This window comes from Danio aesculapii, chromosome 19 (genome assembly GCF_903798145.1).
Source record: "Danio aesculapii chromosome 19, fDanAes4.1, whole genome shotgun sequence".
NCBI lineage: Eukaryota > Metazoa > Chordata > Actinopteri > Cypriniformes > Danionidae > Danio > Danio aesculapii.
This window is the reverse complement of record NC_079453.1, coordinates 21,137,003-21,152,135: the sequence shown is the minus strand read 5'-3', so window position 1 is coordinate 21,152,135 and position 15,133 is coordinate 21,137,003. Positions and strand designations below refer to the sequence as shown.

The 15,133-nt window shown below is 37.5% G+C and overlaps 1 protein-coding gene across 3 annotated transcripts in view; it reads left to right on the top strand.

The window, feature by feature from the left end:
- znf516 (zinc finger protein 516) overlaps nucleotides 1–13,668 on the top strand; it is a 68,886-nt gene extending 55,218 nt beyond the window's left edge. For 2 of the 3 annotated variants that reach the window (XM_056479832.1, XM_056479833.1), the window contains exons 4-5: nucleotides 7,635–7,739; nucleotides 12,900–13,668. In XM_056479832.1, the coding sequence (XP_056335807.1) occupies nucleotides 7,635–7,739; nucleotides 12,900–13,099 (305 nt within the window). In that variant the 3' untranslated portion in view covers nucleotides 13,100–13,668. Of the gene's footprint in view, nucleotides 1–7,634; nucleotides 7,740–11,607; nucleotides 11,672–12,899 lie in introns of all 3 variants that reach the window. The other variant, XM_056479834.1, reaches the window with a different exon arrangement.
- The last annotated feature ends 1,465 nt before the right edge of the window (nucleotides 13,669–15,133 follow it).

Genomic DNA, 15,133 nt, shown 5'->3' with positions numbered 1-15,133 from the left:
CAAATGGAAATTATTTTTGGTCACTTATTTTGACACATATTTTGGGAAAATGCTTTGGAAATTACAAAAAAAATCAATAATACACTCTTGGCAAATTTACTACCCTTTTGTTATGTTTGTGGCAGTTTTTGCCCTATTGACTTTCATTATAATGACATTTTCTGATTGCAAAGCCATAGCCCCATTAAGTCATGCATTCCTGATTGCTGTTGGTTTTTTCCTTTTGGGATGAGGTACAATTTCTACTGTTGATCATCAGTTCAAAAAAGCTGTTTTACTCCATATAAAAACCTTTTTATTTTTCACACAGGCCTATCTAAAGGGTTAATGCTGCTGATGCAAACTAATGTTGAACAGTAAAAATGACACATTTTACCTCTTCCCAAATGGTGTCATGACTTTGCAATCGAAAAATGTCATTACAATGGACATCACGGGGCAAAAACAGCAACGAACATAACGAAAGGGTTGTCAATTTGAACAGTACACAAGGATTAACATTCCTTTTCGTCAGTCTAATCACAAATGCATGTGGCCACTTTGTAGTGTCCCAAAAGAGGGTGGTTTAGACCTAATCCTTTATCCTCCACAGACAGCAAGGTTCCCAAACAGAAGTTACAAAAAGTACAAGAAATGTACAATATAACATTCTCCAAACAGTCAAAATGGCACAACTGAAATATTGTCATGCTAATAGAATACTTTTGTGCACACATAAAACAAAAATAACAACTTATTGGTGGGACCTGACAGAATCTGCGGACAATTTTCTGAGAATTTTGTAAAAAATCTGCGGATTTATGGAGAATTATTTTGGGAATATCGTAACAAAAACGTAATAAATTAAATACAAAATTATAGCTTTTTAACTTTTATTTAATGTTTACAATGCAAATCCATCTAGATCCACTTATTTGGTAAGCAAAGCAAGATTCCGTGTGGGCCTACTTTTTGGTAATACATCACTGCACAGTGCTTGTGAATGTGCGCAATGTACTGACACTGAGGAGAAGAATCTTGTTGAATAATTATCATAATAATAATCATTATTTTTATTTCATGTGCATACAAAAGTATTCTTATAGTTTGAAATTCCGATTGCATATAGTCTGTTTCGGGGATGTTGTTTGGTACCTAAATGGACTTTGAATTAATTAAATTACTTAGATTTTTGAATTAATTAATTACCTTGTTAGTCAAGATCATATAGCTCATATTGCGAAGACCAATGAAGGTTTCAGGGGTTTGGAACAACATGGGGATGAGTTATTAATATCACAAGTAATTTTTTGGGGGTGAACTAACCCTTTAAGATGCATTGTTGTCAATCCAATCCCAAGTGGACAATGCCAAATACTATTGTAAATTGATGTTCAAACACTTTGAGCTTCCACTTTCAACCACTTCGAGAAGTAGTTGAACACACATTTGATCGGATCGCTTTTAAAATACTCAAGTGGTCAAATGTTTAAAAAAAAAAATGTCATCCTAACAATGATTGTTACAGTATGTGACCTTTTTTGAGCAAAACAAGATCCATTGTGTTGTACCAATACACATGGATTACAATCAAGATTAATTGATTATGATTAATTAATTTGCCAACCTATTAATTTGTTTGCATTCTTGCTTTCTCTTGTTACATAAACAAGGATTTGTCTATTTGTCAAATTTTATGGCTCAGACTGAATGCTCCCACAAATGTAACATAAAACGTGATGAAATAAGCAGGAAGAGTTTTGAAATTCACATGGTCAAATGACTAACAAACTGTGACTGGATAACTGATGGTGACCATGTGTATAGGATTTAAATATTGACACCCCTCTATGGTAGGGCTGCAAGATTAATCAAAGTCGATTTTCATGTGCATTGTAGTAGGAATTAGCTGTAAACATCCAGCCCCTCTCTTCAAATGAAGCAGCTTTACTACACAGACTTTACTGATAATCTACACACACACACACGCACGCACGCACGCACGCACGCACACACGCACGCACGCACGCACGCACGCACACACACACACACACACACACACACAAATCATGGACAATTTAATTGCTGCAATGTTTAAATTCAAAGATAATCCTTCTGATTCAACAGCTGTTTACGAATCTTCTCTGTTGACGTTGCTGCTGATCTGAAAGCATGTGAAAATACCACATTCAATAACATGTTTTTATCAAAAACACCTCGTATCTTCAGTCGAGTGTTTGAAATTAATAATTCTGTGAGATGATTCCATAGTCGTGTTTATTGGTCACATCGAATCAATAAAGGCAGTTAAATCAGATTTTCTTACTATGGGGGAGATGAAAAGGATTGTATTGCTATTATTTGCTATTGGAAAACTCGTTACGCTAACTTGGTCACGTGAAGCAAGTCTTAGCTAATCACATAGGAACTTTTAGTCTCCTTCCCTGCATACTGTCACAGAGGCAGCATTAGCATGTTATGCTTTTTAGCCTAATGATTTCAGGCTTGCCATCTATAGGTTTGGAGCTAGTGCTAGCATTAGCACTTGTGCTTTTTAGGCTTAAGGTTTTCATGCATCTCTTGTTTGCAACTTATTTGGAGTTTCCATCTGAGAGTGCTCTCTGAAGAAAGAAATCTACTTTTGATCACAGAGACATACTTTCCTGACAAGACGGGCATGAATGTCGCAGTTTTTGCTGAATTGTAATCTCAATTTAATTTCAATGAATCCCGCAGCCCTACTTTATAGTGTATTTTCAGCGTATTTCTCCCCTTCTGAAACTGATGACATGATCTGAATTGGCTTTGCAATAAGTTAGTACACACTTCAATATTCTCCTGTTCCGATTGTGACTCTTCAATAATTATGTAGGGCAATATGCTGAAGTACCTTTATTAAGTCAAATCCTTCATTTGCATATCCAGGTCAAGATTAAGAAACCTTCATATTGAACTACAGTTGTGGTTGAACGCTATACAGTTCAAATAAAACATGGAAGTGCCTTGAAACACAGCACTTCACAGAAACCGGAAGATAGGATAGATAATTTTGAGCAGCTCCTCACTCTTTTTTTAAATAGTCAGTAGCACGTTGTTTATATTACAGCTTGGTGTTGCATATTAGATAGCTTCAAATAGCCATTGTCTAATAGTAAGGCTAGGCCTGAGGAAACTGTAAAATTTGAATGTCCTGTTTTGAAGCTAGTTTATGAATAATCTTAAATTGAAATTTTACTCAATATTTATTCACCCTCAAATAATTCCAATCTTTTAGGAGTTTCTTTTTTTCTGCTGAACTTAAAAGAAGATGGAAACCAATAACCTGTGATTTCCATAGTCCGTCAAACATATGCTATTGAAGTCAAGACCCACTGGTTTCCAGCTTTCTTCCAAATATCTTCATTTGCGTTCAACAGGGGAAATAAACTTAAACATGCAGGTTTGTTACAAGTGAAAGGTGGGTAAATAATGGCAAAATGTTACGTTTTAAATTAACTATCCCTAAAATTTACAAAACATGCCCAAAAAATAATTAGATTTTAAGTGGAACGGAAAACCCAGCATGTATTTTCACTGAATTAGTGCTTTGTTGTTTTTATCAGCCAACATCAGAGAATATTTGTTCATTGATCGATTGATCGATTGATTGATTCATTCGTTCATTCATTCATTCATTAGTCATTCATTTATTCATTCATACTGGATATTGTGCATATTAATTTCCTATTTTTTCATTTAGTCAACCTTTGCTGTCATCTAATACTTCCATAAAGAATCTTTATTAACACTCGTAATTTAAAAACAATTACAATACTTCTTTTTCCCCACTGAATGTTAATGCTATGTTTTCACCCATATTACATTTTATTGTAACAAAATTCATTTTAAGCATTAAAGTAAATGCATGCATTATGTGTACTTTATATATACAGTTGAAGTCATAATTATTAGCCCCCCTTTGATTTTTTTTTTTTTCGTTTTTAAATATTTCCCAAATGATGTTTAACAGAGCAAGGGAATTTTCACAGTATGTCTGATAATATTTTTTCTTCTGGAAAAAGTCTTATTTTTTTCTGTTTTGGCTAGAATGAAAGCGGTTTTTATTTTTTTTTTAAATTAGCCCCTTTAAGCTATATATTTTGTTTGATAGTCTACAGAACAATCGTTATACAATAACTTGCCTAATTACCCTAACCTGCCCAGTTAACCTAATTAACCTAGTTAAGCCTTTATATGTCACTTTAAGCTGTATAGAAAGAAGTGTCTTGATAAATATCTAGTAAAATATTATTTACTGTCATCATGGCAAAGATAAAATAAATCAGTTATTAGAAATGAGTTATTAAAACTATTGTGTTTAGAAATGTGTTGAAAAAATCTTCTCTCCATCAAACAGAAAAACATAAACAGGAGGGCTATTAATTCATTATATATAGAACTATATATATATATATATATATATATATATATATATATATATATATATATATATATATATATATATATAGTTCAAGTCAGAATAATTAGCCCCCCCCCTGAATTATTAGCACCCCTGTTTAATTTTCCCTAATATATATATATATATATATATATATATATATATATATATATATATATATATATATATATATATATATATATATATATATATATATAAGCAATATCACACGAGCAGTGCGATATGGCTGTATATCGGCATTGGTGGGAGGGTGCGTTGGCTTGAGGCCGCACGACGAGTGCCTTAGTGTCCCACCAGTGATGATATACAGCCATTTTGCACTGCTACAAGTGTGGTAATGCATTTATACAACAGTTCCACTGCAAAGAGTAAATAAAATGGAAAATCAAACATGGAGAGTCTTAAAATCCTATTGTATGAGGAACTACTTTCTTCTGCCACTGACGTCAGAACAGCAGAAACGATTGCTAATCCACCAATGCCATTTTAGAGCAAGTATTTGAATGATTCTCTAGTGTAATGTCTAAAATGATGTCAAAACAGGAGATTTTACTCACATATTAGGATTATATGGCTGAATGGCATGAAATGCCATCAGTCTAGAAACGTTTTCGTGATATCACAATAATTAACCCCGAAAAAGCCAAAGCAACGCAATCACTACCAGATTACTGTTATGTTTGTGATAAGGAAAAATGCTAAACACATGCAGGCATTTCTTCTTTCTTTCTTTTTTACTGAACTAGTCTGTAGTAACGAAAACAGGAGACTCATTAGAAACAAACAGATGGCCAACCAAAAAGTAACTCAGGGTTATACACAGAGTGGACAACACAAAATACATACATTCCTGATATGTGAGTCCCATCTCACACTCAATACACTACAATTATAGGGTATAAATACAGCACTGCAACATACAAAAGAGAGAGATCAACTTAGAATGAAACTTAGTTGTTTAATAATGATTTGATCAGCCGTAGTTTAAAATTATAAGTTTGATTTTTTTTCCTCTAATGACATATTATGCGGTCTCTGTCAACTTTTAAATTATAAATATTTAAATCAGGCACTGTCCTTATAAATAAACTGAATATATGTAATCTAACCAACTACATTCTCCCCTAAAAAACCCTCAAAAGTACATTATGTTGTCCAAAAGCTACAATATTTGTCAAACTGTATTGAGTCTATTGATCTGCTGTCACTATATGGGCTGAGTAATACACAAGCGTGAAGAGGCTGTACAAGTTCTGATATATATATATATATAGCCTCACAGCAAGAAGGTCGCTGGTTCGAGCCTCGGCTGGGTCAGTTGGCGTTTCTGTGTGGAGGTTGCATGTTCTCCCTGCGTTCGCGTGGGTTTCCTCCAGGTGCACTGGTTTCCCCAGTGCATGGGGTACAGGTGAATTGGCTAAATTGTCTGTAGTATATGTGTGTGAATGAATGTGTATGGATGTTTCCCAGAGATGGGTTGCAGCTGGAAGGGCATCCGCTGTGTAAAACATGTGCTGGATAAGTTGGTGGTTCATTCTGCTGTGGCGACCCCGGGTTAATAAAGGGACTAAGCCGTAAAGAAAATGAATATATATATATATATATATATATATATATATATATATATATATATATATATATATATATATATATATATATATATATATATAAATATATATATACATATATATATATATATCATCACGTTATAGTTTTTAATTTGATGCATAAACCAAAATGTGATGTTTTATATTTGTCCTACAAGTCAGAATTCAGTCTCAAATGCTAAATTCACTCAACCGATGCAATATCTGCAAACAGGTAAAGATTGACACACTGAAAAATGGTTGTCAGGTCATGGTACCTGAATTATTCAGCAAAGGCGCATTAACTACATTTACTCCTGAGCTGAAATGACAAATGAGAACGGCGAGGGCTAAAATGGCACGTAGCACCCCGCACGCACACACGCAGTTGTGCCAGCATGCGCATATGCAAAGGTTAATGGAACTATTGAGTAATCTCTTCATCATCGTGTAACCTGCAAAAGTGTGTAAAAACATTTCAGACAGCTATCGCTGAGAGGCATCGCGAGCCTTAAACATCATAACAGCACACCGGGCGCTCTCTGAGGGGCTTCAGTGCCTCGACGCCACAAATATGCAAAGTAGCCAACTCAACGAGTGAATGAGCGAAAGAGCAAAAGGAGTCAAATTAAGCCACCAGCTGCTTTGAAAAATATTTTCGAATGCATTTTTTTCGTTCCACTTCATTTGAGGACATTTTGGCCAGGCGGTGGTCCAGTTGGCCTGCTTCGGTGAGTGTAGTTCTGCGGAAAGACAACAGAAATTTCTGTCAACTGTCTGGCCTGATATCATCAGCGCTCTCTTTAGCCCTTTAAGTCACATACAATAAAGTGACCTTTCCGATATTAGACTTTCCTTTTGTTTGTGCTGTCCGATGCTTTTCCTGTTGCGTCGCTCCTGTATGGTAATAACTCATGGACTCATGTTTACTAAACGTAGCCTTGCTTACCACTGCCACCAACACTCTCAGTCACCGACAAAGCGGGCCCTTAGGGGTCAGAGCAGGTAGGACCACCAGTGCCAGGTGACGGACAGGAGCCAAAGGGACAGCGTTTCAGCGCGTGTTCTCAAAACGCCCTGAAGGGAAACGAGATGCTGGTTGCTTCAGGTTCCACATCCGCTTCTGTTACTTCAGCGTCCTTCACTGACACACACGCGCACACACGTGTCCGAGCGAATCCCCCCACACGGACGAGGGCTGACATAGCTAGAGCGACGGGCAGTAAAAGAGCAGCGAGAGGGAAGGAGACAAGGAGAGAGGGAGGAAGGGGAAAGCAGCACACCTGACATGTGACATGGTAGCGCAGATGGGGGCACATCACAGGGCAAGGCTTTTAATTCAGTGTAATTTATGCGGTCACATGGGCCTGTGTTCATGTCAGGCTGTCGGAGATGCTCTCGTGATGCGTCGTGACAGCTCCCCATCCAAGCCCTGAAGGTAGCCTCCCATAATGACACATAAAACATACTAATGATGCTCTCTCTCTCTCTCTGTGTGTGTGTATCTGTCTCCATCTCGTAACCTCTCTTTCTGTTCCGTTTGCGTTCGCCAACATGTTTTTCCTATTTATTTTAATTTCTCTTTCTTTGTCTGTGTGCGTGAACTGTAGGGTTGGCGAGGTCAGGGTCTCAGCAGGGGGAGTACGTGTGTCCGGTGTGCAGGAAGAGCTTCAACCAGCCCAGCCATTACCGCACACACATGAGATCACACACAGGTGAGAAACACACAGTTAAAGCAAACATACACACCAGCGTTGCAAAGCTACTAACTGGAATACTAACTTATCTATGCTTTTTTAGAAGTGTTTCCAATCACAAAATATTTTTCTAATTAAAAATGCTGCTTTGGTGTCACATTTGTATGGGATTTTTATCAATTATAGCAATAGATATTTTAAATATCATGAAAATATCACTTTACAGTGCATCTGGAAAGTATTCATAGCGCTTCATTTTTTATGTTACAGCCTTATTCCAAAATAGATTAAATTAATTTATTTCTTTAAAATTCTACACACAATACCCCATAAAGACAACGTGAAAAGGTTTTTTGAAATTGTTGCAAATTTATTAAAAATAAAAACTAAATAAATATCAGTAAAAACTTAAAAAATCACATGTACATAAGTATTCACAGCCTTTGTCGTGATGCTCTAAATGGAGCTCAGGTACATTCTGTACATTCTTGAGATGTTTCAGCAGCTTAATTGGAGTTCACCTGTGGTAACTTCAGTTGATTGGACATGATTTGAAAAGGCATACACCTGTCTATATAAGGTCCCAGGGTTGACAGTGCATGTCAAAGCACAAAGCAAGATTGAAGACAAAGGAATTGTCTGTAGACCTCCGAGACAGGATTGTCTCGAGGCACAAGGCTGGGGAAGGTTACAGAAAAATTTCTGCTGCTCTGAAAGTTCTGATGAGCAAAGTGGCCTCCATCATACGTACGTGGAAGATGTTTGGAACCACCAGGACTCTTCCTAGAGCTGGCCGGCCATCTAAACTGAGTGATCAGGGGAGAAGGGCTTTAGTCAGGGAGGTGATCAATAACCAGATGGTCACTCTGTCTGAGCTCCAGCGTTCTTCTGTGGAGAGAGGAGAACCTTACAGAAGGACAACCATCTGTGCAGCAATCCACCAATCAGGCCTGTATGATAGAGTGGCCTGACGGAAGCCACTCCACCGCCAAAATGTCAATGGAGTGGCTTCACAACAACTCGGTGAATGTCCTTGAGTGGCCCAGTCAGAGCCCAGACCTAAATCCTATTGAACATCTCTGGAGAGATCTGAAAACGGTTGTACATCATCGCTTCCCGTCCAACCTGATAGAGCTTGAGAGGCACTGCAAAGATGAATAGGCAAAAGTTCCCAAAAACAGATGTGCCAAGCTTGTGGCATCATATTCAAAAAGACTTGAGGCTGTAATTGCTGCCAAAGGGGCATCAACAAACTATTGAGCTAAGGCTGTGAATACTTATGTACATGTGATTTTTCAGTTTTTTTTTATTTTTAATAAATCTTTTTCACATTGTCATTATGCGGTATTGTGTGTTGAATTTTGGGGAAATAAATTAATGTAATCCATTTTGATGTAAGGCTGTAACATAAAACAATTAAGCGCTATGAATACTTTCCGGATGCACTGTATATAATTAAAATATCCCTTTATCTAATAAATTCCCTTTAAAAAACACACAAGCTTCACATTAAAATCAAATTCCAACATATGTGAACACCAAAAACTTGAGGTTTTGGAGGATTTTCATTTGGAAAAAAAAATCATGTTATTTTACCTTTTTTTTTTTACATAATTTTAATGTGATTGCACATGAGAGCGTTTCAGTGATTCACTATAAATATAATAAATATTACTTTCATGATACCATAAGACATTTTATTCAATAATTTGCGGTGTTTACATTTTCTATGATGGAAAAGTGATTTATATTTAATCACATAAAATTTCTATATGTATTTAAAAATGTGCATGCATGTGTTTACCAGCAAGTGCATTTGTATATAACGAGTGATCGCTCTCTGTCCTTGGATGGGAGTCTTTCTTTTTTTTTTTTCCTCCACCGCAAACATATTTGCGTGTGACTCTGACCTGTGAAAATTGTATACATTATTAATCAGATGTCACTTATGGAGCTGTAATTGTGCATGCTAATAAGCTGAGCAGTCACCAGTCCAGTATGATATGCGTCAAAAGCTCGCTGAGAAAATGTGACAGTTTGCCCTTGTCTTCTCGTCAAACCGCACACCCACACACCCACCTACTCAATCAGGGGGTCTTTTTCATTTCATCACAGACAAGATTATATTCATCATTCATGTTCGACAACAAACTTTCACATGACATAAAACGGCGCACATCTTCATTAAGGATTTATTATGTTTACGTTATTTTGAATACTAAAGAACTGGAGGCTTATGCTTCATTGCCATTAATCAATTCATGTTGCACAAACTGAAATCACCTTCGGAATGAATATTTACCTCATGTTTACTATGGGAAAAGTGCTACTGCACATCATTAGCATGTACAGTAGCTGCTGTTTAGTAATATAAAAAGGTCTTGTATCATTCAGATAAATACGGTTTCTTCTTTTTAATGGGGTGCATGGTCCGCTCAGATCAGATTTTTTTGAAGAGTGTATGAAGATTGTGCACGATAGCCAGACTGATCCCCAGTGACAGAGGCCAAATGCTACATTTTATGGAGCTCTCTTTCTCTATGCACATAGACTTACAATCAACGTCATCAGTGATTGCTCTCTTCAGTGTGAGCTTCCAAATGAAGTGGGGCAGGGGCCCCCGGCCTCCATTAGCATGCACACTAACTCTGTGTGTCACTTTAAATTGGTAGTTTCAGTTCACTGTCTACCGCGGCCACGCTAACTGGTGATGCTAATTCAAGGCCTTTACAGCTAATGCTCGATGAGCGGGTGGATTCTGGGCTTGCACCTTAGCTCTTTTAATGGATTCTTGCTTTGAGGATGCTCAATACTTGACTTGAAAGTAACCAGGAAAGGCAAAAACGCCATTCACGTCAATGTGAAATGGAATTAGCCACTCGTTTACTACTGTAATTTGATGCAGGACCTAGAAACAAGGAATTCTACTGACTGGGTTGTGAAAGTTGTCTTAAGCCCAATCCAAGTTCTATTTTTGTACCCCTTCGCCTTGTATTTATCTTCAGGAAATTACTGAAGGCAAAAATAACATGTTATCATAACGATATAATGTGCCAATAAGATCTTAACTGTACTGTGTATTTACACCGTGGCCATATTCATCAATGTAAACACGCAAAAAAGACATTAACATTATACCAGACACAGTAAAAAAATCATTTTCAGCCAATAGACCTTTCTGACAGGGTATTCCAGTGTCATCGAGTGACAGAATGTTGTGGGACTGCTATACAAGAGTTATTATTAGGGATTATAGGTGGCAAAATTTAGCGTTTTTTATTTTAGCAGTTTTTTAAAAACATAATGGTAAAACACGAACAACGTTATGAATATTTTAAAACATATGCTTGTTTGTTGTAAAACTTTGTTATAATGACAAAAAATACTAATTTGTGCATCTCTTTACTTCCATGTGCAGCCATACTGCTGTTGTAGATGGTGTATTCTGTGAAATTTTCTTACCCCTTAGTTTTGAGTGTGGTCCTGAAAAATCTCTATTTCAAGGGCTATCTAGCCCTTCCCCTTAGCCCTACGCCTTCAAACTAAAGAAAATTGGGACACCCCTACCCCTTTATGTGAACGCACAAAACGAGGGGTAGAGGTGAGGGGAAGAGCTAAGGGTTAGAATTGATATTGGGCCTTAATATTTCTGAAGTGGGCTTGGTGACATCAGCCAAAAAGCAAAGCAATTTTATAGGCACATTAATGTGCACCAATGAATCATTCACAGTTACACCAGGAACATGTAATTAGAAAGTAAACTGGATAAATGTTGATTTTTATGTTTGCACCCTGCTGGGTGACAGAAAAAGGCAACGAGTTCCAATTTTTGCAAACATTTTAAATTTGATTTCCTCTTTTTAACCCGGCCACCTTGCTCCCACAGTGATGTTTGAGTCCAATGGACTCATGGGAACTGGAGTCCATCCTCTACAGAAGCCCCCAAACAAGTATGTTTCACTTTTCGTTCGGTTGTTTGCATTATTTGTGTGTATCTTGTTTTTTTTCAAAGTTTCTGTCCTGTCAATCATTTCTTCACCTTTCTTCATTCTGTGATGTGCAGTTTCTACCTGCCATCATTGTTACCATGCAGAAAACTGTAGAAACAAAAGGGATCAAATGAATTGCATCTCGTATCTACTGTACCTTAACAACCGGAGCTGCGCAGTACTGCAGCGGGGAGGCCCACCCTTAATGAATTACCCCCTTTGCATGTGTTGCATATTACAAATGGCAAAAGCAGGCCGAGAGTAAAGGTCAAATTAAATTTGTGCCGCACTCTTGGTGATGTTCTGACAATAACCTTTAATGTAATTTGGTGGGTTCTGTTTTGGATCGGGGTTTCACTTCCCACTCCTCTAGGGAACCACTGTGCCCCTGGATGAGCTCTTACTGTGCCGCAGACCTTATCAGGCAGCAAGCGCAACCCAGTCTCAGATCGTCCTGATTAATTGTGTCTGTCTTCATTTTTTTATGAGGCATGATTTATGATAATACCCCTTTTTCAGCCCCTCGGAATGACAATTATTTCCTAGTGGATAATTCATTCATTTTTCAAAAATAATAATACGGAGAAATTGAATGGCAGACTCATTTGTTTTGCTCAGGTGTGGGGGGATATTTTTATGTGATTGCACGAGGACAACGTTGTACATCAGTCTAATTAAACACTGAAACTGGGACTCTGACAATTATTCCAGTCTTGAGCACCAAACAGACATGGGCAGAAGGAGAAACTAGGTCTGTGTGTGGTTGTCAAGTTGGCCTCTCCCTGCAAAACTTGATATGCCCAGACTTTCGACATGTACCGTCGGTATGACGTCTTATTGCTCAAGGGAAGGCAGGCAGGCAGAGATTCCTGTGTCTGTGAGTTTGTGTGTTTGTACGAACAGCTGACAGAAACAGAAAACAAAAGGCTGACGTCCCCTCGGGGGGAACAGTCAACCGTCTCCATATGGCATGTCATCAGCCCATCAATCATGCCACGGCCCCTCCCCCAAACCTTCCCAACCTGCCTCTGTTCTTTCCTCTTGAAAAGAGAAGGCAGCGCTCTCAAAGCCAGCCCTCCGACATCACAGCCACGTCACCTCTCTCTCCTCTCTGGTTCCAACCTCGGATACGCTCTCACCTTCAGGTCCAGGCTCTGACCTCATCTTGTTTTTTGTGTGTCCGTTTCAGGTGAGCGACCTTTCCAGTGCCGATACTGTCCTTACAGCGCCTCACAGAAAGGTAACCTGAAGACTCATGTCCAGACCGTGCACCGTCTAGCCTTCGACAACGCGCAGTACCCGGACAGGAGACTCCGCCAAGTCCCTACCAATGAACCCACAGACCCCTCTGGATCCCTTCGAGCACCTCCTCATGACCAGCTCGAATGAAGTCTACAAGATGTCCATCAAAAACTGTTGGATGCAACTTTCAAGAAAGATGTTGTGTAATGTGCGGCATTGGATTTTTTTCGTGTTTTTAGTTTAGCTCGACTTTCCCATTTCCCTTTTTATTACCACCTGACACAAAGCTCTAGATTAAAACAAAACCATGCAGAACAGGCCGACGACAGGTTTGTGGCACGTTTACACCTCCTTTGTCCAGAACTTCTGAAACACTTGAGGGCTAAAGCCTCCTCAACATGAGGTCAGAGCTGATGGAGAATGACAGTCAAACCCAAGGACTTCAGCTGATCCCCTAAACTTGAAATGCTGCCTCCGAGTTCCTCGAATGACTAGTTGTTAATCAAAATAGCCTTAGTATGCAGCGAGTGTAGTTCATGCGTGCGTGTGCGATTGTGATTTCCACATTCTACTTCTCAGGACTTGAGTTAGACCTAATTCCAAAGCCTGCATTCATTCACACCAGTGCATAACTGCACGGAAAGGACACATGCAGTAAAATTCAGTACTTAGATTTGAGTTCTGCTGATTGTAGGCCTATATATATATATATATATATATATATATATATATATATATATATATATATATATATATATATATATATATATATATATATATATATATATATATATATATATATATATATATATATATATATATGAGTGTGTTTTGTCTCTGGTTGGACAAACACTTGGCACTATCATCAAAATATGTCCTAAACACTTCTGTATTGTGTTATACCTGGGTTTTAAAGTATTTGTGTAAGCGCATCTGTAATGTTACATGGGTGTCATATTCATAAGCAATTACTCTAAAGAGTTTCAAGCTTAAGGACACATGCCATATTTTGCTTTAGTGTCATCTGATTGGTCCAACAAAGTCAGGAATATTATTTGTGTCTGCGCTTATTTTATTTGACATTTTTTTGACGTAGCTTACAAAAGTGTTTCTCTTTTTTCCCATCAAACATGTTTGCCTCAGTGGATTCTGAATAATTGTATCTCAAAAAAGAAAGACTGATAATTCAATGGCACATCAGGTTTAAAGCCATGTTAAAATGCTCAAGTTTTTGAAGAAGGATCTATTTTAAACTTAATATGCAGAGTTGCATAGTTGTATAATCATTTAAATTATTGCATCATAGAGAGACTAGTACATAGTACAGCACTAGATTTTGGGATTTAGTGTGTTTTATAATATTGCTAAAGCTTTAGAATGCCATATATTTTAGAGGTTGAAAGCCTAAAAACAAAGAAATTCCTGGCCATATATTTCTATGGGTGTTGGATATGGTAATTAGGTATTAACAGATATAGTTCAGCACATCTGTGTATGGTTAATTACATTCAGATATGTACAACAGTAATGATCATCAGAAACGAAATTTATCTAGAGTTTTATTCTTGCCTAAATTCTTGTGTTGGAAACTAAACCAAGAAATCTGATCCTACATATACTTTCGTTTGTTTTAGAAGAACCTCCAATGTGAATTTGTGCTGATGCTGAGCAGTCAAACAGAAACATGTTGCAGGTTCTAGCAGTGGCACAAGAACTGAGTTATTGTGAACACGGTTCCATCACCACTGCCTTTGAGCACTTAAACCTTGGTTGCTCTATATTGGGACTCTATGTTCCTGCAGTTGATGTCTTGGAAGTTGCATTGGATGAAATGCGACTGCTTAATTATAATTTACTAACTAACAGTAAATCATTGTTTTTTATTGAAAAAATTGGTCTTAGGACACAAGATACATGAATAGCTTTTCCTGTTAGCTTTTATTAAATTAAAACCCCTGAGTACTAGAGCAGAAGACCTAAGAAAACCGAATAGCATGTTATGAATTAATTTGCAATTGGATTGTTTTTTCTTTATGTAACACTATTAATTTTGTGGTTTGAATAGAAGTAGTAGTTGAATGTATGGAATGTATTTTGTGTGGTTAAATACTTTCTTTTCTTCCCTCCACATATATTTTGTTCAATTAAGTACACAAAAAAGTCAGCTGTCATCCTCTGATC